The sequence below is a fragment of the Spermophilus citellus genome (genome assembly GCF_964194105.1).
Source record: "Spermophilus citellus genome assembly, chromosome: 2".
Taxonomy (NCBI): domain Eukaryota; kingdom Metazoa; phylum Chordata; class Mammalia; order Rodentia; family Sciuridae; genus Spermophilus; species Spermophilus citellus.
Window position 1 is genome coordinate 252,264,107 of NC_138183.1, and position 22,957 is coordinate 252,287,063.

General features: G+C 56.6%; 3 protein-coding genes and 1 long non-coding RNA gene across 9 annotated transcripts; 2 read left to right on the forward strand and 2 right to left on the reverse strand.

Moving 5' to 3' along the window:
• Window positions 1-501: 501 nt before the first annotated feature.
• Window positions 502-5,875, reverse strand: LOC308640641. The gene is made up of 3 exons (XR_014020323.1): window positions 5,438-5,875; window positions 4,109-5,344; window positions 502-3,894 (listed from the first exon to the last, which is right to left on the reverse strand). It is a non-coding gene; the product is annotated as an uncharacterized lncRNA (long non-coding RNA).
• Window positions 5,876-5,882: 7 nt separating this feature from the next.
• Window positions 5,883-11,486, forward strand: RAD9A (RAD9 checkpoint clamp component A). 4 transcript variants are annotated; one of them, XM_081278505.1, is made up of 11 exons: window positions 5,883-6,057; window positions 6,142-6,212; window positions 6,593-6,721; window positions 7,114-7,228; window positions 7,318-7,417; window positions 8,863-8,972; window positions 9,058-9,170; window positions 9,247-9,311; window positions 9,406-9,543; window positions 10,272-10,455; window positions 10,531-11,486. In XM_081278505.1, the coding sequence occupies exons 1-11, from the start codon at window positions 6,024-6,026 to the stop codon at window positions 10,624-10,626; spliced, it is 1,155 nt and encodes a 384-aa protein (XP_081134631.1). In that variant the 5' UTR covers window positions 5,883-6,023; the 3' UTR covers window positions 10,627-11,486. The 4 variants fall into 4 exon arrangements, with proteins under 4 accessions (XP_081134631.1, XP_081134632.1, XP_081134633.1 ...); XM_081278506.1 differs by having other exon boundaries at window positions 9,061-9,170; XM_081278507.1 differs by lacking the exon at window positions 9,406-9,543.
• PPP1CA (protein phosphatase 1 catalytic subunit alpha) lies at window positions 11,262-14,428 on the reverse strand. Its single transcript, XM_081278509.1, has 7 exons — window positions 14,270-14,428; window positions 13,630-13,761; window positions 13,251-13,481; window positions 12,648-12,752; window positions 12,002-12,225; window positions 11,785-11,919; window positions 11,262-11,712 (listed from the first exon to the last, which is right to left on the reverse strand). Exons 1-7 carry the CDS (start codon window positions 14,322-14,324, stop codon window positions 11,602-11,604), a joined length of 993 nt encoding a protein of 330 aa, XP_081134635.1. The 5' UTR covers window positions 14,325-14,428; the 3' UTR covers window positions 11,262-11,601.
• An 876-nt stretch (window positions 14,429-15,304) lies between these two features.
• TBC1D10C (TBC1 domain family member 10C) lies at window positions 15,305-22,368 on the forward strand. Of its 3 annotated transcripts, XM_081279118.1 has the most exons (9): window positions 15,305-15,773; window positions 16,513-16,612; window positions 16,824-16,931; window positions 17,008-17,114; window positions 17,281-17,395; window positions 18,015-18,080; window positions 18,194-18,383; window positions 20,036-20,190; window positions 20,528-22,368. In XM_081279118.1, exons 1-9 carry the CDS (start codon window positions 15,622-15,624, stop codon window positions 20,873-20,875), a joined length of 1,341 nt encoding a protein of 446 aa, XP_081135244.1. In that variant the 5' UTR covers window positions 15,305-15,621; the 3' UTR covers window positions 20,876-22,368. The 3 variants fall into 3 exon arrangements, with proteins under 3 accessions (XP_081135244.1, XP_081135246.1, XP_081135245.1); XM_081279120.1 differs by lacking the exon at window positions 16,513-16,612 and having other exon boundaries at window positions 15,647-15,773; XM_081279119.1 differs by lacking the exon at window positions 15,305-15,773 and having other exon boundaries at window positions 16,525-16,612; window positions 16,734-16,931.
• The last annotated feature ends 589 nt before the right edge of the window (window positions 22,369-22,957 follow it).

Consider the following 22,957-nt stretch of genomic DNA (forward strand, 5'->3'; position numbering starts at 1 on the left):
CCCTCTGGAGCTCCCTCCCCTTGGGCTGACTATTCTTCCCCTACTCAACTGTCCTCTAGAGATTTTCCAGTTTCTGGACTCCAGGCCTTTCCTATGTAATATTTCATTGGGGAGACTCTCTTCTGCGGTCCCTGTGTGCGCTCGCCCTGGCTTCATCCAAGCTGATGACCTGGGGAATTTTTCTGTGCTTTTTTTGTGGTATGGTATTGAACCTAGCAGTGCTCTACTACTGGGAACAAGCGCACAAACACCAGTCCCCGTGTGCACGCAGACCAGGTCAAGGCAACCTGGTGAACCCCCCACCCCAAGCCCCTGTGCCCTTTTGCTGCTTAGTTACCTCAACCTGGCAAACCTCCCGCCAGGAGTAATCCCACCTGCTCTCAGGCTACAGAGTAGGGCTGCAAGAAGCTACATCCCCACTCCTTTTTAAAAAAAATATTTTTAGTTGTAGATGCACACAATACCTTTATTTTATATATTTATTTTTATTAGTGCTGAGAATCGAACCCAGTGCCTCACACATGCTAGGCAAGTGCTCTGCCACTGAGCCCCAGCCCCAGCCCCAAAGTCCTTTTTATTTTATTTTTGAGATAAGGTCTTGCTGAGTTATGCAGGCTGGCCTTGAACTTGTGATCCTCCTGGCTAAGCCTCCTGAGTCTCTGGGATCATGGGCTTGGCCACCACACTCACCTGTGTCCATTTCTGGTGTGTGGCTACTGTGAGGATCAGTGCAGATGAAGGTGGCAAAAGCCATTTTAACAGCAGAGTAGAAGAGCTTTGACACTCTGTGAATCTTAATAGCAACCATTTGAGGTAGGGACCATTATTGCCCCCAATTTACAGATTAGGAAACTGAGACTTGGAGAAGATCAGCAATTTGCCCATTTTCACACAACTTGTAAATGATGGAGCCAGGATTCATACCTCAGTAGGCTGGCACCTGGAACTTCATTCTGTATCTCAGCAGGCAATCCTGGATCCCAGTCTTGTATCGGCCATCATCCTATACTCCAGTCACTCAACGCAGACGTAGTAAACCATTACTATGAGCCAAACACTGTTCTGATTTCTGGGAGAAATGCCAGGGAACAAGAAAGGCCCAGGCAGGGCTTGGCAGGAGGGGCTGGCAGCACCTGCTGTGCCACACATGCGTCCCAGCAGTGCTCTACCAGCCTGGTGTGCTCCAGCAGCTCAGAGGTGCCCTGCCTGCGTGGTTGCTCCAGAGCAAGCGCATGAACACCAGTCCCCGTGAGCACGCAGACCAGGTCAAGACAACCTGGTGAACCCCACACTCCAAGCCCCTGTGCCCTTTTGCTGCTTAGTTACCTTAACCTGGCAAACCTCCCACCAGGAGTAATCCCACCTGCTCTCAGGCTCGAGTAGGGCTGCAAGGACATCCCAGGGTGGGACAGAGCAGGTGCCTGGCACCTTATCCTCACCAACCACTCCTCAGTGAATGTGCTCTTCCAGTCAACTTGTTCTCTAAGCTTCACCTCCCTCAAACTGTCCTTGCCCCAGGAAGCTCCTATCCAGATCTGCCCACTGCCATGCTTGACTTTGGTGATTCTGTGACTCATGTGGGTTTCTCCTAGGAGGCTGTAGCTCCCACTCTCCCCAGCTCGGGAGCCTCCTCTCTGCCAAGGTCCGCTACTGCCCAGGCAAACTCCTGCTCAGAGCCTTGGCCTTGGCCATTCCCTCCACTTGCTTTGCTTGAGGTCTTGGTGCAAATATCAACTTCACCAAAGGCCAAACCAGTCATGCTATTTAGAGTAGTCCTCACCCAACACCCCTCTCTCCCTCTCCAGGGTTCCTTTCTCCCCATGGCACCCACTGACTTCTGTGCACTGTGTGGCTGACTTGTTCCTCTTGCTGACTGTCCCCACAGGGTGGGAGCCCCCCAAGAGCAGGAGCTCTGTCCTGCAGTCTTCCCTGTACTTAGAAAAGTGTATCTGAGGCGTGTTGAACAAGTAGATTTGAAGCACTAAGGGAGGTCCCGGGCTCTGGGCTTCCTGCAACTTCTCACCTAACTAACTGGGTGAGAAGTGGTGACAGAGGGAAGAAATTTCCTAAGAGATAATTATGTGGAATGGGGGTATACTGAGGATTGAACTCAGGGGCACTCAACCACTGAGCCACATTAGTGGTTTTAGAGGACTACTCTAAAATAAAATTTTGTATTTTATTTAGAGACGGGGTCTCATTGAGTTGCTTAGTGCCTCAATATTGCTGAGGGTGGCTTTGAACTTTCAATCTTCCTTCCTCTGCCTCCCAAGCCAACTAGGATTACAGGTAGCGCCACTGCACCCAGCCACATAATTATTTTAAAGGTGTGAAATGGTGACTGCCTTCTTCCACCTCACATCTGCCACCTGAAGACACACACACACCTTCACTGACTTACCTGCTCATAGGAGGCCACTTCTAATGTGGGGTGTGAACAAGACCATTAAGGTTTGGTGTTTGAAAGAATCCTAACAGAGCATCTCATCCAACTGCCTCGTTTTCTTAAGAAACAGGCCTAGGGCTGGGGCTGAAGCTCAGTGGTAGAGTGCTTGCTTAGCATGCGTGAGACACTGGGTTCGGTCCTCAGCACCACATAAAAATAAACAAATAAAATAAAGGCATTCGTTTATCTACAACTACAAAAAAAAAAATTTTTTTAAAAAGCGGCCTAGAGAGGGGCCCCGACTCGCATGTAGCCACATATGAGTAAGGTTACGAGGCTTACACAGACCCTGGTCCTCTTTGGGTTCCAATACCCATCTCTCATCCCACAATAAAAGTTCCCCTTGGCTGATGGCTCCTCTCTTCTGGGGCCTGAAGCCTGTGATTGGATGTGTCACCTGCAAGCCCTGCAGAGACTCCCATCTCATCTCACAGCCCAGGAGCTGAGGAGAGGGGGAAGCAGGACACTAGTTACAGGCTCTCTCCAGTGCCAGGGAGATGAGGGCGCCGGAACCTCCAGGGGGCCCCTTCAGGGTCACAGCAAGACAAGTTGGAAGGGATCCTCAGGGAGTATCATATGCTCCCTCCACCCTCCCCCAGCACAGTATAGAGATGAGGAAACAGCCCAAGCCTGGAAGGGGCTTCCATGGTCCCAGAACATGCCAGTGTGGAATCTAAGACGGGAAACCCAGGTATCCTGGCTCCCAGCGCTAGGCTCCTTTTTGGTTTCCAAGTCATACGGAAACCCCAGATGATTTCTGACTTTTGTTGAGGGGGTGGGAGAGTGATCAAAGACAGACTCCTTAGCAAAGTCCCTGTCTTCCTTCCCCTTGGGCCAAAGACCTCAGGGGACAAGATACTACAGCACCATCGGTATCCAGGACAGACATGGGATTGATGATTACTCAACAGCCTTCCTCTCTTGCCTGCAGAGGACTCTTCATCCACCTGCTGCTCCACTCGGCTGCTCAGTGGGGCTGGAGGAGAAGCTGGGAAGGCCAGGCTAATCCCAGGGCAAGGTATCCAGAAAGGAGGAACAGTGAGGTAGCAAATGGCTACAGCTGCATTTTCTATGCAGATTGTAGGGACAGCTATGGTACAGGGAAGGCTGGCACCATGGGCAGAGGGCTGGAGGCTGGATTTGTTTCTTTCCTTACTATGCCGAGACTGAGTGAATGGCAGCTCAGCCTTTTCTTTTCTTTTTTCTTTTGGTACCGGGGATTGAACTCGGGGGCACTCTACCACTGAGCCACATTCCCAGTCCTTTTTTTGTATTTTATTTAGAGACAGGGTCTCACTGAGTTGTTTAGCACCTTGCCATTGCTGAGGCTGTCTTTGAAATTGCCATCCTCCTATCTCAGCCTTCCAAGCCACTGGAATTATAGGTGTGTGCTATCATGCCGGGCTGCGGCTCAGCTTTAATGGTTCCTAAGTTTATTAACCTAACACCTATCTTTTTTTTTTTTAAAGAGAGAGTGAGAGAGGAGAGAGAGAGAGAGAGAGAGAGAGAGAGAGAGAGAGAGAGAGAATTTTTAATATTTATTTTTTAGTTCTCGGCGGACACAACATCTTTGTTGGTATGTGGTGCTGAGGATCGAACCCAGGCCGCACGCATGCCAGGCGAGCGCGCTACCGCTTGAGCCACATCCCCAGCCCCTAACACCTATCTACTTATCATTCAGGAAGGGCCAGGCCCAGAGTGACACACTAGGATACAGCAATGTGCAAAGCAGAAGTAGCCTACCCCCAATCCCACTGAGGCTGAAACATGAATCAGGAAGATAGACATTAAGTAAATAAACATATGAAATAATGTTGCAATGATAAGCATCATGGCCCCAACTGGGCTGGTCTCTTAGCTAGAGAGGACAACAGGAGCGGGCAGTGAAGGCCTGTAGGTGCTGCTGCAGCTGAGCCCAAGGAAAAGAAGTCAGCTTGTGAGAAGGCAGAAGGTCACAGTGGAGGGAACAGGAGGTGCCAAGATCCCTAGGTCCCAGGAGGAGTGGTGGAAGTGGTCCAGAGAACTGGCAAGGCACACAGATGATCAAAAGGAGGAGACAGGTGGAGAGATGGGTGGGACCCGGGATCCTGCAGGTTCAGGGTCAAGAGTCTGGATTTTATGGCAACTACTGGAACATGAAGACAAGGTAGAGGCCCTCCTGGTGCATGGAGGGTGAAGTAGCTGGGATAGGGTGGAGGCTGAAGGCCACTGAGTGCTGTTGTAGTCATCCAGGTGACAAGACAGGTGGCTCAAAGAGGAGGGCCATGTTGCCATCTGGAGAGTATAGCAATCAGGATCTACTGAAGGATTGCACCCAGGAAAAGAGGAGGATGGGGTCAGTCGGCTGAGCTAAGGGCTGGGAGGGGGAACATTGGAGGGGAAAGGGAAAGCAACGTCCTCCAATAGGGATTTGAGGGTAAGGCGATAATGAAATGAAAGTGAGCCTGGAGAGCAAGAGGCTAGGGGACACACGCAGCCTCCCCACCACCCAAAGAACCAGAAGGGCAAGGGCGGCCCTACAGGAACAAAGGACGCTCCCCCGAAGCCCTTCAGAGAGCCACATCAAAAGTGTTGCTGCGGGGAACTCGGGGTCAGCGAGCCGCTCCAGGACCTCCCTTCCACACTCTTGGGAACAGAAGTCCAGAGCAAGCGGGAGACTTTGCAGCCGATGAACACACGCTCCTTCGAACACTCTAGGGTCTTTGCAAAACGTGCATAACCACGATTCCTTTTCATCCATTTTCAGGGCTTCCCGGTCGTGCCCCTCCTCACCTCTGGCAGCCCCAACCCCTCTGCAAAGCTCACAGAGTGGGTTCGCTCTCCTGCGCACTGCAGAGCCTCTGCGTTAGCTCCTCCCTCTGCCAGGTACACTCTTTCTGCTTGCAGAATCTTCTTTCTCTGTATATCAAAGAAGAGAATCGATGAAGGATCCTTGATGCCAGAATGAACACCCCCTTTCCACTCCTGGCTCCTGCAGTAAGTTACTTTAACCTCTTTTTGGAGCTGATGGCTGCTGCTTGTGTCGGAGTCCCTGACCCCGCTTGGATGCGGACAGTCTTGCCACGACCTGTGTGGCCGGACAGACGCCCAGGAAATCTGTACTACGTGACTCGGGCGGCCCCTCCATCTCCAGCTCTGCGTCCTCAGCACAGGCACCTCGCGCCCTAGATCTGCGTCCTTGCTCTCGGCGTTCCGCCGCGCAGCCCATCATGCTGCTCACCGCGCGCCCAGGCGAGCAGCCCAGCTCTCCAGGGGTGCAGAGGGCGGGACCGGGTCGGGGAAGGGAAACGCCACCCTCAACGTGGATGCCACGCCCAGGGTCACGTCACGGGGCCCACCCCAAGGAAGCCAGCTCCGTCACGTGACCGAAGAACCTGCGAACGTTTTTCCCACGTGACCGAGGCGCCTTGTATGGACCAATAAGGAGGCCCGGGCGGGCCGGCTGGGGGCGGCGCGCGGGAAGAGAACCTGGGACTCTGGCTGTGGCCGCTGGAACCCGGTGCGGGAATACGCCGCGGGCGGGTCCCCAGTCTCAGCTGAGTCGCAGGCTAGGCCCGGGTTTGTTGCTGGGGACAGCATGAAGTGCCTGGTCACGGGTGGAAACGTAAAGGGTGAGTTCTGGCTGGCCTGGCTGCGGGGCACGTGAGCCGGCCCGAGGCGCCCGCCTAACCCCCCCTCTGCTCTCCTCCCCGCAGTGCTGGGCAAGGCCGTCCACTCCCTGTCCCGTATCGGGGACGAGCTGTACCTGGAACCTTTGGAGGACGGGGTGAGGGGCTGGAGCTTGCGGGGGCGGTTCCAGCCGGGTCTCAGTGCTCCCGGTGCCAAGGGTGGTGACCATGAGCAGATTTGCCTGCGGAGTTTGCTCCCCCGGTGCTGTCTGTCAGCTTGCACCCAGTCGCCTTTCCAGGCCTGCGTGTACACTCTGTGTACTTGCCCTCCCTGGAGTGCTCAGTGGAAGGATAGGGGTGACATAACTGGGGGGCAGGACCGAGGGCCTGGGCTGTGGGAGGGGAGCTGAGTGCCTTGACGACTCCCAGGGGAAGGCAGATTAGGTTCCGACAGATGACAGTGGAGGGGGAGGACCAGAGGGTTGGGCCTGTTGCTGCTTCTGACCATGTCCTGTCCCCTTCCCTCCTTCGGGCCCAGCTCTCCCTCCGGACTGTGAACTCCTCCCGCTCTGCCTATGCGTGTTTCCTGTTTGCCCCCCTCTTCTTCCAGCAATACCAGGCAGCCACCCCTGGTCAGGACCTGCTGCGCTGTAAGATCCTGATGAAGGTGAGGCCTTTCTCAACAGGGGTGCCCTTTCTCCACCTGGGCATCTCCACTAGCTGTGTCTGCTCTGGAGCACTCTAGAGTTGGGAAATACATGCAAAATACAGTGGGTGTTCACAGAGGGTAATGGGAGATGGAGAAGGCAGTTGATGATAGAGACCTGGAGAGGGTGGTGACATTCAGGTGGGTCAAGAAAAGTAAGCAGGTTTTTTAAGCTTTATCAGGCAGAGGGAACAGTATGGACAAGGCCTGGAAGTGTACATATGTCCCCTATGTCATGGGAGCCCCTTTCCCAGTGTTTTTTGCATGGCCAGTGGTGGGCCAGGACCTATATGGATGGGAAAGGTGAGGGACAGAGGTGCAGTGCCAGGCTGATGTGTCCATTTCCTGCTCAGTCCTTCCTGTCCGTCTTCCGCTCTCTGGCCATGCTGGAGAAGACTGTGGAAAACTGCTGCATCTCTCTGAATGACAGGAGCAGCCGCCTGGTGGTCCAGCTGCACTGCAAGTATGGTGAGCAGGCACCTGGCCAGTTAAGGAATGCCCTTGGGGGTTGGGGGGGAGGTTGGCAAGACCTGTTGAAACCCTGTCTGCCCATCCAGGGGTGAGGAAGACTCACAACCTGTCCTTCCAGGACTGCGAATCCCTGCAGGCTGTCTTCGACCCATCCTTGTGCCCCCATGTGCTCCGCGCCCCAGCACGGTGAGCACACCCCTGCCACAAGCTCAGCCCTGGGTTTTTCTTCCTTCTTTGTGACTTTACAGGTCAGTTTAAGAAGGCACCTCTTTCATTTTCCCTCCAGGGTTTCTGTGACCCTCAAAGACTCTTCAGCCCAGTGTCAAGGGCTCCTTACCCTGGTTGGGGCCCCTCCCTGACTCTTTAAAAGCAGAGGGCAGTGCGGAGGGTGCGGGCAAATGCTCGCTTGCTGCATCGTCCTCACGGTCTCTAGGAGCTGTCTTCTCCACCCCGGAGGTCTGGCTTGGCTTTCTGCTGCTCACACCCTTCTCACTTCTGTCCTAAAGAGGTCATCTGGCTGCCATCAGGTCACTTGTTTGACTTAGGTCACCTTGCAGGTCTGTCTTTAACCTTGTGCCTCAAAAGTTCAAAGCCCTTCTTTGGTCTGGTCGTCCTGAGGGTATCCCCATTTAAGGGCAGTCTCTCTTCCTAACTGCCCAGGCTCTGGCCTTGGGCGGCCCCCAAGGCAGGAAGCGGGACAGGGAAGTTGGGGTCCAGGAGAGCTACCAAATAGCCCGCCATGAGGGTACAGTCGTTCTGGGCAGGCAAAGCCCAGAGGGGCCATGTGGGCTAGGGGAGGAGTCAGCTTTCATTGCTCCATGCTGGACGCTGTTCACATTCAAGTTGCCCAAGGTCCCATTTATTTCTCTTGGTGACTGAAGGTCCTTTCAGGTCCTAATGTGTGCTTCTCCAGGTTACATTGAGGCAGCAGTGATCAGGACTCCTTTGTATGGAGAACGAGAATGCTGTCCCCTTGGTCTGCATTGGGCGTCTCTTCTTTTGCTATCCTTTCTATATTTATTCATTTCCTGATTTATTTTTATAGCACTAGGGATTGAAACCAGGGGGGCTCTACCATTGAGCTAAATATCCAGCCTTTTTTTTTTTTTTTAAGTTTTTATTTTGGGACAGGGTCTTGCTAATTTGCCCAGGCTAGCCTCCAACTTGCAGTCCTCCTGCCTCAGCCTCCTGAGTCATTTGGATTACAGGCCTGTACCACTGTGCCAGCTCTCTCCCTTTTTAAACATGGGCAATTGTTTATCTCTCTCTCTCTCTCTCTTTTTTTTTTTTTTTTTACAGTTTCAAATACATACAGAAGTATAGGCCAGTTCCTGTCCCTTGTTGTTTTCAGGCAAATTCCGTATTATTTTATGTGTGAATACTTAATAGTGTGTATCTCTGGGAGACAAGCACATAAGTGCTCTGAGGGCCAGGGTCTAGGACTGGCATGAGTATGGTGGCCCAGCCCTGCATGATCACATGTGCCTGCCCAGACTTCCCACTGCCTTCTCTCCCATACCTGGGAAACTTTTGACCAGGCAGGGGTCACATTCTGCTTATCTTGTCCTGTCCTTCCCAGGCATGCTAGGCCTGCACACTGAATACATGTCGTTATGTCATTGCCCACACAGGATCCTGGGGGAGGCCATTCTGCCCTTTCCCCCCACATTGGCTGAAGTGACATTGGGCATTGGCCGTGGCCGCCGGGTCATTCTTCGAAGCTACCTGGAGGAGGAGGCAGGTGAGGGAGCCAGACATGCCCTGGTGGGGAGCTGGAGCTGGGCCCAGAGACCCAGGGGCTCAAGTTCTTCCTTGTGCCTGTCCAGCAGACAGCACCGTCAAAGCCATGGTGACTGAGATGAGCATTGGGGAGGAGGATTTCCAGCAGTTGCAGGCCCCAGAAGGAGTGGCCATCACTTTCTGCCTCAAGGAATTTCGCGTGAGCTTCCCACCACACCCACTGCCCTGTCCTCCTGCCCAGCCCAGGCCCTCACTGCCTGCTTCTTTCCTCCCAGGGCCTCCTGAGCTTTGCAGAATCAGCACATTTGCCTCTTAGCATTCACTTTGATGCTCCAGGCAGGTAATTCTCAGCTTGAGGATGGGAGGGAGAAGGGCTGTGTCCTGCCAGGAGGGGAATGGAATCACCTAGTTTAGAGACCCTGTCCCTTGCCCAGGCCAGCCATCTTCACCATTGAGGACTCTTTGCTGGATGGCCACTTTGTCTTGGCCACACTCTCAGAGCCGAACCTACACTCCCAGGACTTGGGCTCTCCAGAGCTCCACAGGCCAGTGCCTCAGTTGCAGGCTCCCAGGTGAGGGCACCCCTCCACCCGTTCTTCCCCTCGTCTTTGTGCACCCCAGCATGAGCTTGCTGCTTCCAGCTTGTGCACCTCCCCCCAACACACACACACACACACAAACTTCCTGTCAGGCCCCAGCCCTAGCCTTCATGGTCAGCAGTACTCAGAGACCCCTCCCACCCAGGGAGGCATCCCCAAGGTCCAGCTGACTTCCTTCTCTGGCTGAGGCTTTCCCTCTGAGCCTCCTCCCAGGCCAAGGAGGAAAAGGGCTGCTGGGAGGCAGGGAGCTTCCTGGGGTAGGGGAAGCAGGTGGCTAGAAGGGCAGGTGGGTTGGGGAGGATGGGCCCAGGCAGAGGAAGTTTGGCCTGGCCCCCCGCCCAGCACATCCCTGGGCTCTGGTGCTCTCCAGCTCTGTCCCCCTGGGAAGGTGGGGGCTTGGGCCCCATGTGGCCTCATGCTCAGGACTTACTGCTCCCTTCCCCCAGCTGAGCTAACCTAGCCCCAGGATGCCTCCCTCAGGCCCCTACTAGAACTTGGATCAAAGGGATTCCAGGCCCACCCCATCCAGGAAGCCCCCACTTAACCCCTACATCCTCTCTCTCCAGCCAATCAGGAAGTAATAAAACCAAGATCTCACCAGCAGTTTTGAGGCCCCAGAGCCTTCTCTGAGTCCTCCAGGGTGGGGCCTTCCTATGCCCCCTTTTCTCTCCCTGCTTCTGATACTCCATTTTTGCCTACAGCACATCCCACCTGGATGACTTTGCCAGTGATGACATTGACTCTTACATGATCGCTATGGAAACCACTGTAGGCAGTGAGGGCCCACGGGCACTGCCCTCCATTTCCCTTTCCCCTGGCCCCGCCTCAGAGGAGGAAGATGAAGCTGAGCCCAGTACAGTGCCTGGGACTCCCCCACCCAAGAAGGTAGGGCTGGGGGTAGGGGCTGGGAGGTGAGGAAGGAGCCGCCTGGAGAGCTCATTGGCTTTCTCCTCTTTCCAGTTCCGCTCGCTGTTCTTTGGCTCCATCCTGGCCCCAGTCCACTCTCCCCAGGGCCCCAACCCTGTGCTGGCTGAAGACAGTGATGGTGAAGGCTGAACTGAGAACCCCAAGCATGTGTCCAAAGGCTGTGGACTAAAAGCCTCAGCCAGCGGCAGGGCTGGACCTTGGTCCAGAGGAGAGTAGAGAATCTGACAGTGCTGGTAGTGAGCTGGCAGTTCTGCGGCCTCCTACAGGACCTACCTGGCTGGCTGCTGCAGGGCTGCCCAGTTCACCTGCCTGGCCTGAGTCCTGCCATCCCCACAGCCTGCAACCAGTCACATCTCTTCCCTGGTCGGGTGCCAAGCTACACTGACAGGAGGTTTCTTACCTCTTATTTACTATTTAGGCTCAGGCCAGGCTGTGGCCATCTGGCCAGGGCTGGAAGCCTGCCTCCCTCCCTTTCCTCCCTAGAAGAAAAATCACAATGGGGCTCCTGCCCCTGCTGATCCACTCTCTCTGCCGATCATGAATGTCCTTCCCACAAATGCTGGGCATTTCTCTGGGACTCTGTGGATGGAAAGGACTGTTTCTCTTGCTTTTTCACTGTCATCTGGCCCTTGCTTGGAATTCCAAGAGCCTCTGGACCCAAGTGTATGGCTGGGCCTGTGCCCAGCAAGCCTGCCTGCCTTAGTGTTCCTGTGCAGAAAGGCTGCCAGCCCAGTGTTTGGGACAAGAGAGACAGAGGACATGGAGAGAATCCAGCTTTGACCTTTATTCAAGAGACCAGATGGGTTCCCCCAGGATCCGGCTGCCAGCCCTGTGGCCAAGCACGGCTGGAGACCCACAATCTGGCCTGCCATTGCCCTGAGCTGCAGCCTCAGCCCCAGGATCCCACTTGTACCCACCGCAGGTACAGGTGGGAAGGAGCCCTGGGGGATTGGACGCTGCTATTTATTCATTAAAAAAAGAAAAATACACCAAGGCTCCATGTTCCCCGTGATGGGTGGGCCTAAGGGGCCTGTGTGATCCCCATGGCAGCATGATTTCTCTACAATCAATCCATCATCTGGGGCAGAGGGTGGCACACGGAGGTTATTTCTTGGCTTTGGCGGAGTTGCGGGGTGGGGTGATGGGTCGGCCTCCAGGGTTCAGGCCACTGAACTGCCCATATTTCCCCTTGTTCTTGTCAGCGGGCTTGAGGATCTAAAAGAGACAAAGATAATCAGGCTCACAGTGCTGGGCCACAGGGCCCACCAGCCCCTTCCCCACACCTACCTGGAAGGAGCACATGAGGGTCTCATCCACACTCATCATGGCACCAGCATTGTCAAACTCACCACAGTAATTGGGAGCTGAGAAAAGTGTTACCAGCTGCCGCTTGGCAAAGAACTCATAGCCATCTTCTACCACCTGGGCAGGATGGGAGCAGTTAGGTCCATAAGCATGGCTTTCCCATTGTCCTTCCTGCCCCTAACCAGGGCTGTTGGCCCACCTGGTGTGCCCGGCAGATGAGGTCCAAGTCGTGCTTGTGCAGGAACTTGGCCACCACCTCAGCCCCGAAAGTAAAGGAGACGCCACGGTCATTCTCGCCCCAGCCTTGCACATCCTTGTCAGGGTCAGACCACAGCAAGTCACACAGCAGGCCTTGGTCAGGCACGTCTGTGGGCCGCATGATACGCCGAATCTGCTCCATGGACTGCAGATCTGGAGACAGGCCTGAGGGGACAGGACATTTCCTCAAACAAGCATCAAAACAAAGATCTCCCCCTTTTCCCTGCCCCAGGGAGCCTCTGGGAACCAGCTTCACTTCCCACCACACTGCCCTTCTCCTGGTCGCAGGAGCCCAGGCAGGCAGATTCAAGTCCCAAGCATAAGTACAAAGATGTCCTAACTCTCAAGCCCAGAGCTCCCTGAAGGAAGACATTGCAGGATGCAGAATGCCACAACAGGAAAAGAGTGCAGCCTAACAGTGTGGCACAGGGGGACTTCCTGTCAGTGACATCCAAGATTAGACCTAAGGAGAGTTGTTTGAGACAACTAGGAATAGTCCTGATAAGAGCTTTGTTTGGAGGCCCCAGGGACGTGTCCTGTGCTCCTTCTCAGGCATTTCCTCAGCATGTGCCCACAGCCACCCTCACCTCCGTGGCAGCAGAAGATCTTCTCGTCCACAATGGCTGCAATAGGCAGGCAGTTGAAGCAGTCGGTGAATGTTTTCCACAGTTTGATGTTGTAGCGTCTCTTGCCTGCCCAGGGGAAGGAGACGGCTTGTGGGGAGGCCTGCCCACCCCATCCTGGTTCTCCAGGCCCTCCAGAGTACTTTGTGAGTGTTCAGGGTAAGCTAGAAAAGGAGACTGGAAGGCAAGGAAGGCTCAAGCCCACACCTGGCCCCTACCAGTCATCTAGCACCTGAGTCTGTAAAAATCTGGGTTCCAATCTGGTTCAACCTTGGGGGTCAGAACCTTCCCCCACCCCAGGAGTAGGACCAGGCCACACAAGCACAAGCATCCTAAGTGCCTAAGTAAAGGATATACTGGAGGGGTGTGTTCCCACGCAGGGCTTTAGTGGGAAGTGTAGTAAATGCACAGTCCTCCAGGCAGCATCCATTCACCAGACCCCTCTTTGGTGCCAGGCCTCACTCAGGCCAAGAGAACAGGGCAGGAAATGACCAGCCCACCAGGGATCTGCCAGGGTCCCATGAAGAGTAGTGTATGCAGTTTGGGTCCAACACTCAGACCACTCACATTCATCGTAGAAGCCATAGATGCGGTTGATGCTGGCACACTCGTGGTTCCCACGCAGCAGGAAGAAGTTCTCAGGGTACTTGATCTTATAGGCCAGTAGCAGGCAGATGGTCTCCAAAGACTGCTTGCCCCGGTCTACATAGTCCCCCAGAAAGAGGTAGTTGCTCTCTGGAGGGAAGCCACCATACTCAAACAGCCGCAGGAGGTCATAGTACTGGCCATGGATGTCACCTGTGACCCAGGGAACTGAGTAAGCTAGGTGCCAGATGTGCACTTGAACCCAGGACCAGAAATGGGCTGGAGGGAAGAGGGATTCAGGAATTTTGGGGAGGGGGGCAATGCCACTTTCAGGAAGCCAAAAGGTCCTGGGGGGCCTCACCGCAGATCTTGAGGGGAGCCTCCAGCTCCAGAAGAATGGGCTGGCTCAGGAATATCTCCCGGGATTTGAGGCACAGACCACGGATCTCGTTCTCTGTCAGCTGTACATTCTTCCCAGGTCGTGAGCCCTGCACTGGGGGCGGAATGGGGTGTTAGGAGCCTGGCCCCCCGGACAGGAGGTGGGTGGGCAACTCAGGTGGCCCCTTGGGTACCTCTGGGGGCGGCTGGGCCCGGGCTTGGCCAGGCCAGCTGCTGCTGCGGGGCCTCCAGGGACTTTCTCCTCAAGCCTCTCAACAAGACCCCCAACTACCCTGGGGGCCCTCCACAGGGGGCTGCTGTGCGCAGGGGCCTGTCACCCAGAGCTCAAAGCAGCGCCCTTCCTGGCTACGCTGCACAGGTTTCTCCCTTGCCCTAGGAGCCCAGGCCACCCGTGCGCCCCTGCCCAGGAGAGGGAGTTGCTCCGCCTGCCCGGGAGGCCCGGACCCCTGAGGCGCGCCTCTGGGGGGGGTGCGCCGTGGCCACGGGACCTCGCGGCGCGTCCCCGCCCGGTCGACGCTGGCCCCGGGAGGGTCAGGCCCTCCCGCGGCCACTTCCGGGCTGGGCAGGGGGCCAGGGCGCGGACCTTCCCCACCCCGGCCAACCTTCCAGCAAGCGCCCGATGATAGAGTCCAAATTGAGCTTCTCGCTGTCTGACATGGCGGCGCCGCCGCTCCGGCCCAGCAGCTCCGGGCCCGCTCCTCTCTCCCGCCCTCCCGCAGCCTTCTTCCGGCCTGGCGCTCCTTCCGCCCGCCCCGGCCCGCCCCGGCCCGCCCCGGCCCGCCGCCCCGCCTCCTGGCCGCCCGCCCGCCGCGCCGCGCCGCGCCGCGCCGCACCCCGCCGCGCCCCGCCGTCTCCGCGCTCTAGCGCCTCCGCTGGACGTGAAGCGCCACGGCCGCGACGGCCCGGGGGCGGAGTCTCAGGCGACGGGGTGGGCCCAGCTGATATTTGGTGGGCGGGGATTGGTGGGTGGAGTTTGGTCTGGTCCCGCCCTTAAGGAGTTGCCCAGCTGTGTTCAGATAATTTGGGACCGGAAGTACCTGGAAGTTGTTTTTCTCTTGAAGCCTTAACACCCCTTCCTATCCCTGCCCTGAGTGTGAGCACATTAATAATCACTTCCCCAAACACTACAGAATAAAACCTCCAAGTACAGAAAAGGAAACTATGGCTTGGAGATAGTAGGGGGCTATTCCAAGACCTAGGCCTCATCATATTCTCCTGGGTCTCTGTGGTCCCCAGGCAGCTGAGCAGATCCAAGGACACCTGCCACTGAACTCCAAGCGTATTGTCATGCACATTGACTGGGTGCTTGCTAAATTAATATTTTTTATGAGTCTCATAATTACTTTTTGAGTAGCATAGTAATATTGCATTGTGTGCATATTAAAAGGGTTACCTTATAGAGAGCAAACATAAAGTAAACTATAAATCTTACTGGAACCCTGAGTTGGGTGTTTTACATACCAGTAACCTCAAAACTGGAAATGACCTGGCTTTTCACCTCTGGCAGGCTCCAGGCCCCAACGCACAGGCATAGGGGGAGGTGGGAGGAGCTGAGGTTCAGGGGCACAGGGGCAGGCAGGAAGAGCCTTAGAGAGGAAGGGGTGACCCCCCCATACACACTTGGGAGGGGCCCCCAACCGCTCACTGAAGCTGAGTCTGAGGAGGAAGTGAGAGGAGGAGGTGAGGTAGAGCAGGGAGGTGAGCTGAACTGGTGGGGACAGGCTGGGCCTGGGGCCTGGTCTCTATGGAGGCCTGGCCTTTATGTCACCTCGGGGACTAGCCCACTCCCCAGTAAAAGAGGGCACATAGGGGGCTTGTTCAAATATCCTGAAATCTCCCTCTGAGGCTGGGCAGTGGTTGACTGGAACCCAGGCCCCAGGTTGGCCAGGAGCAGCCCCTCACGTTGATTCTCCCCAGGTCTTCCAGCCAGTGGCATTTTGGGGTCTAAGGCGCCATGGCCCAGGCCCTGGGGGAGGACCTAGTGCAGTCTTCTGAGCTGCAGGATGATTCCAGCTCTTTGGGGTCTGACTCAGAACTGAGTGGGCCTGGCCCCTATCGTCAGGCTGACCGCTATGGCTTCATTGGGGGAAGCTCAGCAGAGCCAGGGTAAGTCGGGCAGGGATGGGAGATGGCAGGGTGCAGGGACCGAGGATGGGGGGTGAGGGCTGAATTCTGGAGTGAGACTCAACTTCAAGGATCTGGGGAGGGTCTGGTAGCTGGACTGGACAGAGACTCAGCCAGTATCATGCCTCCTCAGGCTCCAGGAGTAATCCTAAAGTGGGAAGGGTAGGTTCCTGTATGTCTCTTTTACCTCAGCTTCTAAGGACTTATACCCATCCCTGGGGGTGAACATCTTTCCCTTTTTATTATCTCTGGCCCAGGAATCTCAGATCCAAGTCACAGAACCCACAGCTCTTCTCCCCTGCCCAATGTGCAGACAGGAAAACGAGTCCAGAGAAAGACAGAAATTTGTCTTAGGTCACATAACGGGTCCAAGACAGAAGTAGACTCAAACTTGGACCCCTGGCTTCTAGTCCAGGGCTCTGTCCGGCCAGCTTTCCATGCGAATTGTCTGTGTTCCTGACCTGGGTGACAGTCACTCAGCTCCTCTCCAGCCCATAGTTACACCCTTTAATTTTTTTCCTGTTTCTGCCCACATCAGAGCTCTATCCTTTCCTATCCCCATGACTATCATTGACAGCTTCTGGGTCACAGGTCACCCTCTAGGACTCCCTAGAGAGCCCCAGTGCCAGGAACTAGGTTTACCTGAGTTATCTGGAGGGGGAAGGTGTGGGCTCTGAGGAACAGCTACCAGCACCTGGATACATGTGCTGTGGGTTCCCAGGCCAGGTCACCCCCCTGCAGACCTTATCCGCCAAAGAGAGATGAAATGGGTAGAGATGACCTCACACTGGGAGAAGACCATGTCCCGACGGTACAAGAAGGTGAGAGAAGAGTGACCCCTCAGGCCTCCTTGCCTCCTTCCTCTTTGCCTCACCCATTGCCTTAATAAAATTTGCCCATGCTGTGACCCAGCACTTCCTACCTTTGCCCCCTCCCCCTCAGGTGGCCCCCTGGCCTATGGGAGTGTGCCAGGGACCTGTCAACAGCAGCAAGTAAGGTCAGCCTAATGAAGCCCCTCTGCCCGGCCCACAGGTAAAGATGCAGTGCCGGAAGGGCATCCCTTCAGCTCTGCGGGCCCGGTGCTGGCCTCTGCTGTGTGGGGCTCAGGTGTGTCAGAAGAACAGCCCTGGCACCTACCAGGTAAGGGAATTACCTCCCCTTCCCAGAGCTCCGTATTACCCTGGATCCTTGTACCCACCTTCCTGTCCACCTGCAGGAGCTGGCAGAAGCCCCTGGAGACCCACAGTGGATGGAGACCATTGGCAGAGACCTACACCGTCAGTTCCCTCTACATGAGATGTTTGTGTCACCCCAGGGTCATGGGTACGAGGCCAGCAATACCCAGGGACCCCATTCCCCACTGTAGCTTTACATCCTTTCATCTCAGGGGACCCAACAAGGCCCAGGGAGGTTATAGCCTGGGTAGAGGCCACAGAGGGTGGGAGGGGGTGTCTGGGGACCTAGCCCCTGATGGGGTCTTCTGGCACAGGCAGCAGGGGCTCCTGCAGGTTCTCAAGGCCTACACCCTGTATAGACCGGAGCAGGGTTATTGCCAGGCCCAGGGCCCTGTGGCGGCCGTGCTGCTCATGTACCTGCCTCCGGAGGTAAGTGAGCTCAACCCTGCCTGGAGACCCCCACCCGCGATCCCTAGTGACCTGGGTCCCCACAATTGATCCTGAGCTCTGGACCTATGACCTCCAACCTCAGTAACTCTAGCCTCGGGATCCTTTACTCTCAGACCTTGTCTGGAGACTCAGGGCCTCATGGCCTCCAACCTCACTTAGTGATCTTGAAGCCTAATGACCTTGACCCCAGGAACACAGACCCCTTGACCCCGTCCCTTATCCAAGTGATCTAGGAGTCTGGACATTTTCACCTTAATTTTTTTGCCTCTTGATTCTGAATCCTGTGATCATGGACTCTGTCGCCAATGATCCTAGGAATCCAGGACTTGAACTCTATGACCCTCTCAACCCTTGTCCTGGCTCTGTGACCCTCAAGTCCAGCACCCTGAGCCCTGTAACATCTGACCCCTAAGCCCATCTGTTGGCCTTGTCTTGGGAAGAGGGGGGCTTCTGGTAAGAGCCAGCCACCAGACCCTGAGCAGAGCAGGAGTTGCCCTGAGTCCAGGCTCCTGACAGTGCTCCTGCACCCACTTCCCCTTCTGCCTCCCAGTATGGCCCTTGCTCAATGGGCACTCACAGGCCTGTGCCCTACCCGTAGGAGGCCTTCTGGTGCTTGGTGCAGATCTGCGAGGTCTACCTTCCTGGCTACTATGGGCCCCACATGGTGAGAGGCTGGGATGGGGCAGGAGGCGAAGGGTGGGGACTGCAGAAACCTGGGTTCAGGGAGTAGAGGTGTTGGGCGGCTCTGGCCAGCTGAGTTGATGGACGTGGTCACAGGAGGCTGTGCATCTGGACGCGGAGGTCTTCATGGCCCTGCTACGGCGGCTGCTCCCACGTGTGCACAAGCACCTGCAGCAGGTGGGCGTCGGGCCCCTGCTCTACCTGCCTGAGTGGTTCCTGTGCCTCTTCGCCCGCTCCCTGCCATTCCCCACGGTGCTGCGCATCTGGGATGCTTTCCTCAGCGAGGGTGAGTGGGGCAGCCCCAGTGGCTGGGGTCCAGAGATTTGGGGTGCACTGGGGAGCCCGCTCACTAGCTCTCAGTTTATTCTGCTTGGTAACTGCCACTCCCAGTCTTTTGGGGACTTGAACCAGGGGGGGCTGGATGTGGCTCTGGAGAAGACAGCCTTGTCCCAGGTGGTGCATCACCAGTGTAGTGCATTGGAGCCCCCTCCTGTGATGGGGAGTACCACAGGGAGGCCAGCACTGCCTGGGCCAGGGCTGGGCCAGGGCTGGGCCAGGGCTGGGCCAGGAGGTTTCTGCTGAAGGTGGAGGGAGCTGGACTGATCCCAGCGCCTGGCATCTGAGCAGCTCAGAGGCGGGCAGGACTGGGACTTGGCTGAGGGAGGAGGCTCCTCCTGGAGCCCACAGCCGACTGCCGAGCACAGCCGGGCACCAGGCGAGGGTGGCTCTGGCAACAAGAAATACCAAGTGTTCCAGACCTTCATTCTGGTGGGGGTGGGGTGGGGTGGGAAGTGACTGTAGCCAAATTAAGGAGATATTTATAGAATGTCATAGTGCCATGAAGAAAATAAAACAAAGGATGTGACAGAGTGTCAGGAAAGTGGCAGGAAGTTCTTGCTATCTTTAAAGGTGCTCTGGCTGGAGGTAAACAGAAGGGTCATGGGTGGAAGTTGGGAGCAAAGAACGGGAGGATCACGAGGGGAGAGCCAGGCAGTCTTGGGGTCTTCTTGACGTGCCTCGATAGCCCCATAAGCACCCCACCTGTGATGTCCAGAGCTTGTCCTTAAAAAAGCAGTGGCGATTGAGTAGTACCTCTCTGCTGGCTTCAGATCTTCCACACAGGGAGGACCACTGGTGTCCGTCCAAGTCACCATCCATGTGTCACCTCCCCTCCAGCCTCAGACCCCGAGGGCAGGGTCATTTGTGGTGACTGAGGTGATCCCTGCCCCCTCCACCTGAGGACAGGCATTGCACGGACACCCTTTAATAGCGATGATGACGTTAGCAGTGTCAATTGTTCCTTTACAAGTCACAGTTGTCACTAGGCCTTTCTGGCCCCCTGGCTGCTCTTCTCAGCGGATCAGAGGCTGCCAGGAAGGAATTGTGAGGCTCCAGAAGTGGCTCAAGGTCATGTGTGTGGTGTGTGTGAGGGTGCATATGTGTGCACAGGCACAGGAGCCCTGTGCTCTTGGTTCAGGCATGAGAGCAGCTCTGCCTAGAATCTTCCTAGAACCAGAGGGTCACAGATCCAAGCTGGAAAGTCCCGAGGCACCCGTTGGACCTTCCCATATAGAGGATAGAGCTCAGGTGGTAGAGCGCTTGCCTTGGATGCAGAAGGCCCTGGGTTTGATCCCCAGCACCACAAACAAATAAATAAAGGAAGGAAGCCGAGGCCCAGAGAAGGCTTGGTGTGTGCTCTCGATCTCCCCTGGCTCCTGGCAGGCTGCTCTGCCTGGAAGTGTCTGGGGCTCCTGAGGCTGAGTTGGCCAGTGCAGGGGCCTGCAGTCCCCAAATCACGGTCTTCCCTCTGTCATTGCTCCTGGCCTAAGTTGGGTGGGGGCAGAGCTGCAGGCTGGTGGAGAGAGCATGACTGGGGGCAGGTTCAGGTGAATGGCCGAGGGAAAGGCTGGCTTCCTGTGAGTGAGTCCCTGGCTGCAGGTGCCAAGGTGCTGTTCCGAGTGGGGCTGACACTGGTGCGCCTGGCACTGGGCACTGCAGAACAGCGCATGGCCTGCCCAGGACTCCTGGAGACGCTTGGTGCCCTTCGAGCTATCCCTCCCACTCAGCTGCAGGAAGAGGTCTTCATGTCCCAGGTGGGTGTCCCCTGCCCACTCTCCTCGATGACCCAGCCCCTGATGCACAGCTGGGTAAACCGAGTCACCAAGCTGGAAGCCCCAGTGAGAACACACTCGGCTCCTGTCCTCTGAGCTGCAGAGAACATGAAAACCCCAGGCTCAAGTGACTTTCTGTGGCTCCCCCCCCCGCCCCCCCCCGCCCCCCCCACCGCGCCCGCCCCCCCCCCCAGACTGCCTGCGAGTCCCTCAGCCCTTAGCCACTTCCTGGGGCTGTGTACTGCCTGCCCGTGGAGACCTCAGGGTTTCCTGCCTGTGCTCTGGTCCCAGTAAATTCTGCACCAACTGCTCCCCACAGGTACACAGTGTGGCCCTGTCAGAGCGGGACCTGCAGCGGGAGATCAGGGTCCAGCTGGCCCAGCTGTCCAAGTCAGCACCTGAGCCACTACCTCGGCCACAGGCCCGCCTTCCTGGGGCCCAGGCCATCTTCGAGGCCCAGCAGTTGGCAGGGGCACGAGGGAGTGCCAGGCCTGAGGTACCTCGAATCGTGGTGCAGCCCCCAGAGGAGACCACGCCACCACGGCGCAAACCCCAGACTCGTGGCAAGACTTTCCATGGGCTCCTGACTCGGTCCAGGGGACCTCCCATGGAGGGTGCCCCCAGGCCCCATCGGGGCTCTGCCTCTTTCCTGGACACCCGCTTCTGAAGGTGCCATGAACTCAGCCCCCAGTCCCAATCACCTGAGTGGCTGATGCCAGCCCTGAATGTGGGCACTGTACTTTACTGCTGGGATTCGGTGACTCATCTTTGTTCCCAGTGGGGACCATGCAGAGTGGGACTTTATGGACTGTGTCAGGCATGAGATCAAAGGTCACAGAAGGGGGCATGTGGGGCAGGCTGGCCAACCACCTGTGAACCTGTCTTGGTGCCTGTATCAAAGAGCTGGAAGATTGTGGGGTGAGGCTGCTGGCTGGACTAAGGGACCCTTGAGGGCTCCTGGAGGACCTGGAATAAATTCTGACTGAGCAGATGCCTGGATGGATTGGCAGAAGCCCTGCGCCCTGTCCCTGGACCTGCCACCCCTTCCCCTCCTGCCCTCACCCACCCTCCAGACCTGCCCTCTCCTTTCTGACTGGGGACTCCCTGAGGCTGCCCATTGGCTTCTGGGGAAGCTGTTTACCAGCAAGAGAGCTGTGCTGGTAAACCACCTTGCTCCGGCCTCTTGGGGGCAGGTAAGGCTCATGCACCTTGGGAGGAGGGCTCCCCAGTGGCAGCTGGGCCCAGGAGTGGGGGGCTAGTCTCTATTCCACCCCTCATTCCCCTCCCCCTAGGCTGGTTCAGGACTCCCTGGGATGGAGGGACTCCTACCCACTTCCGTGCCCCCTCACCCATGCTCCTGGTTCTGTCAGTCAGAGGGAGCCAGAAAGAACAAAGGCCTAGTGTGCCCAGGACAAAGGAGCAAGGTCCCGCCAGCTCTTGTCTCTCCCTAAGCCCCAGTGCTCCCCCTCGAGACCGCCACCATGGAAACCCCCTCCCACACTCACTAATTGCCCCTGTGGGTGCCTGGGGTGCTTGGGACATGAGCCATTGTCAAGACAACAGGGCTGGTGCCCGTGTAGGCTTGTGTCCCCACAGTACCCATCCCCATCTCCCTGTGGCCTGCCCCAGCAGTTCCTCAACAGGCCACGGGTAAAGAACAGAGCAGGGGCACAGGAGGAAGTGTCTGGAGGCCCAGGCTTCCATGGGGACAGCCCGTCACCATGACTGGGCTGGGCATTGGCATGGCCCCTGTCAGAGTCTGAAACTGGAGCGTTCTGTCTATCCACAGGCTGCAGAAATGCACTCAATCTGTATGTTCTGTGGCACCCACTAGGAGCCTGGCCAGGCCTGGGTGCAGCAGACCTGTCCCACTCCCACAGAGCCTGCTGCCTGGAGGAGGGACTCCTGGAGGGCCAGACCCATATCTGTAGTTTCTCTGGGGAAACTGAGGCTCAGGAGTGGAGGAACTTGACCCAAGGCCTACGATGACCCAAGATTTACTCCAGGCCCTGCCCTTGGCAGCCCATGAACCAGCCCCCCTGGATCCCCACCTTGGCCTGCCCTCCTGGACGTCCTCTGTGCTTCTTCACTCCCTTCCTGAGCCAGCCCAGGCTCCAGCTCTCCTGCCTGTGGGGCGGCAGTGGGGACCTCCAGGGTCCCCCTGCTTTCCTCTTCCCCGCTCACTGGATACCTGGACCTTAATAACAGTCTTACCTGAAGTTCTGTTCTGTTCTGTCCTTTTTTTTGGCAACCAGGAGCACTTAACCACCGAGCCACATCCGCAGCCCTTTTTTGAATTCTGTTAAGAGACCGGGTCTCACTGAGTTGCTTAGGGCCTAATTTGCTAAGGCTGGCTTTGAACTTGAGATCCTCCTGCCTCAGCCTCCCAAGCCACTGGGATTGCAGGTGTGTGCCACCTCACCCAGCCTAAAGTTCTTAAAGCCCTTCTCAGATCTGCACCCACCCTGCATTTTTCTACAGGTGGCCCCAACACAGACGGCCTTACTAGAGAGAGGGAGGCTCTGAGATGCTGAGAGCTCAGCCCAAGGCCATAGCGAGAGGCAGAGGAGCTGAGTACAGAGCCTGAGACCCTAGAGGGGTCTATAGGTGGCCCCTCCAGCTCTGTACAGAGGGGGGAGTCCACCCATGAGCCACTGTCCTGCAGTTCTGCTGGGAGACCAGGGGAGGCAGAAGGCCATGAGCTGGGGTGGTGAAGGCGTTCCTGCACCCGCTGTCAGACAGGGTCACA

Coding starts and splice junctions, on each gene's coding strand:
- RAD9A (XM_081278505.1), top strand. CDS start 6,024: ATGAAGTGCCTGGTCACGGGTGGAAACGTAAAGG. Junction 7,418..8,862: donor GTGCTCCGCGCCCCAGCACG/GTGAGCACACCC, acceptor TTGCCCACACAG/GATCCTGGGGGAGGCCATTC. Junction 8,973..9,057: donor CTACCTGGAGGAGGAGGCAG/GTGAGGGAGCCA, acceptor GTGCCTGTCCAG/CAGACAGCACCGTCAAAGCC.
- TBC1D10C (XM_081279118.1), top strand. CDS start 15,622: ATGGCCCAGGCCCTGGGGGAGGACCTAGTGCAGTCTTCTGAGCTGCAG. Junction 15,774..16,512: donor GGAAGCTCAGCAGAGCCAGG/GTAAGTCGGGCA, acceptor GTGGGTTCCCAG/GCCAGGTCACCCCCCTGCAG. Junction 17,115..17,280: donor GTGTCACCCCAGGGTCATGG/GTACGAGGCCAG, acceptor CTTCTGGCACAG/GCAGCAGGGGCTCCTGCAGG.
- PPP1CA (XM_081278509.1), bottom strand. CDS start 14,324: ATGTCAGACAGCGAGAAGCTCAATTTGGACTCTATCATCGGGCGCTTG. Junction 12,753..13,250: donor CTATGGCTTCTACGATGAAT/GTGAGTGGTCTG, acceptor TCCCCTGGGCAG/GCAAGAGACGCTACAACATC. Junction 12,226..12,647: donor GATCTTCTGCTGCCACGGAG/GTGAGGGTGGCT, acceptor CTGTCCCCTCAG/GCCTGTCTCCAGATCTGCAG.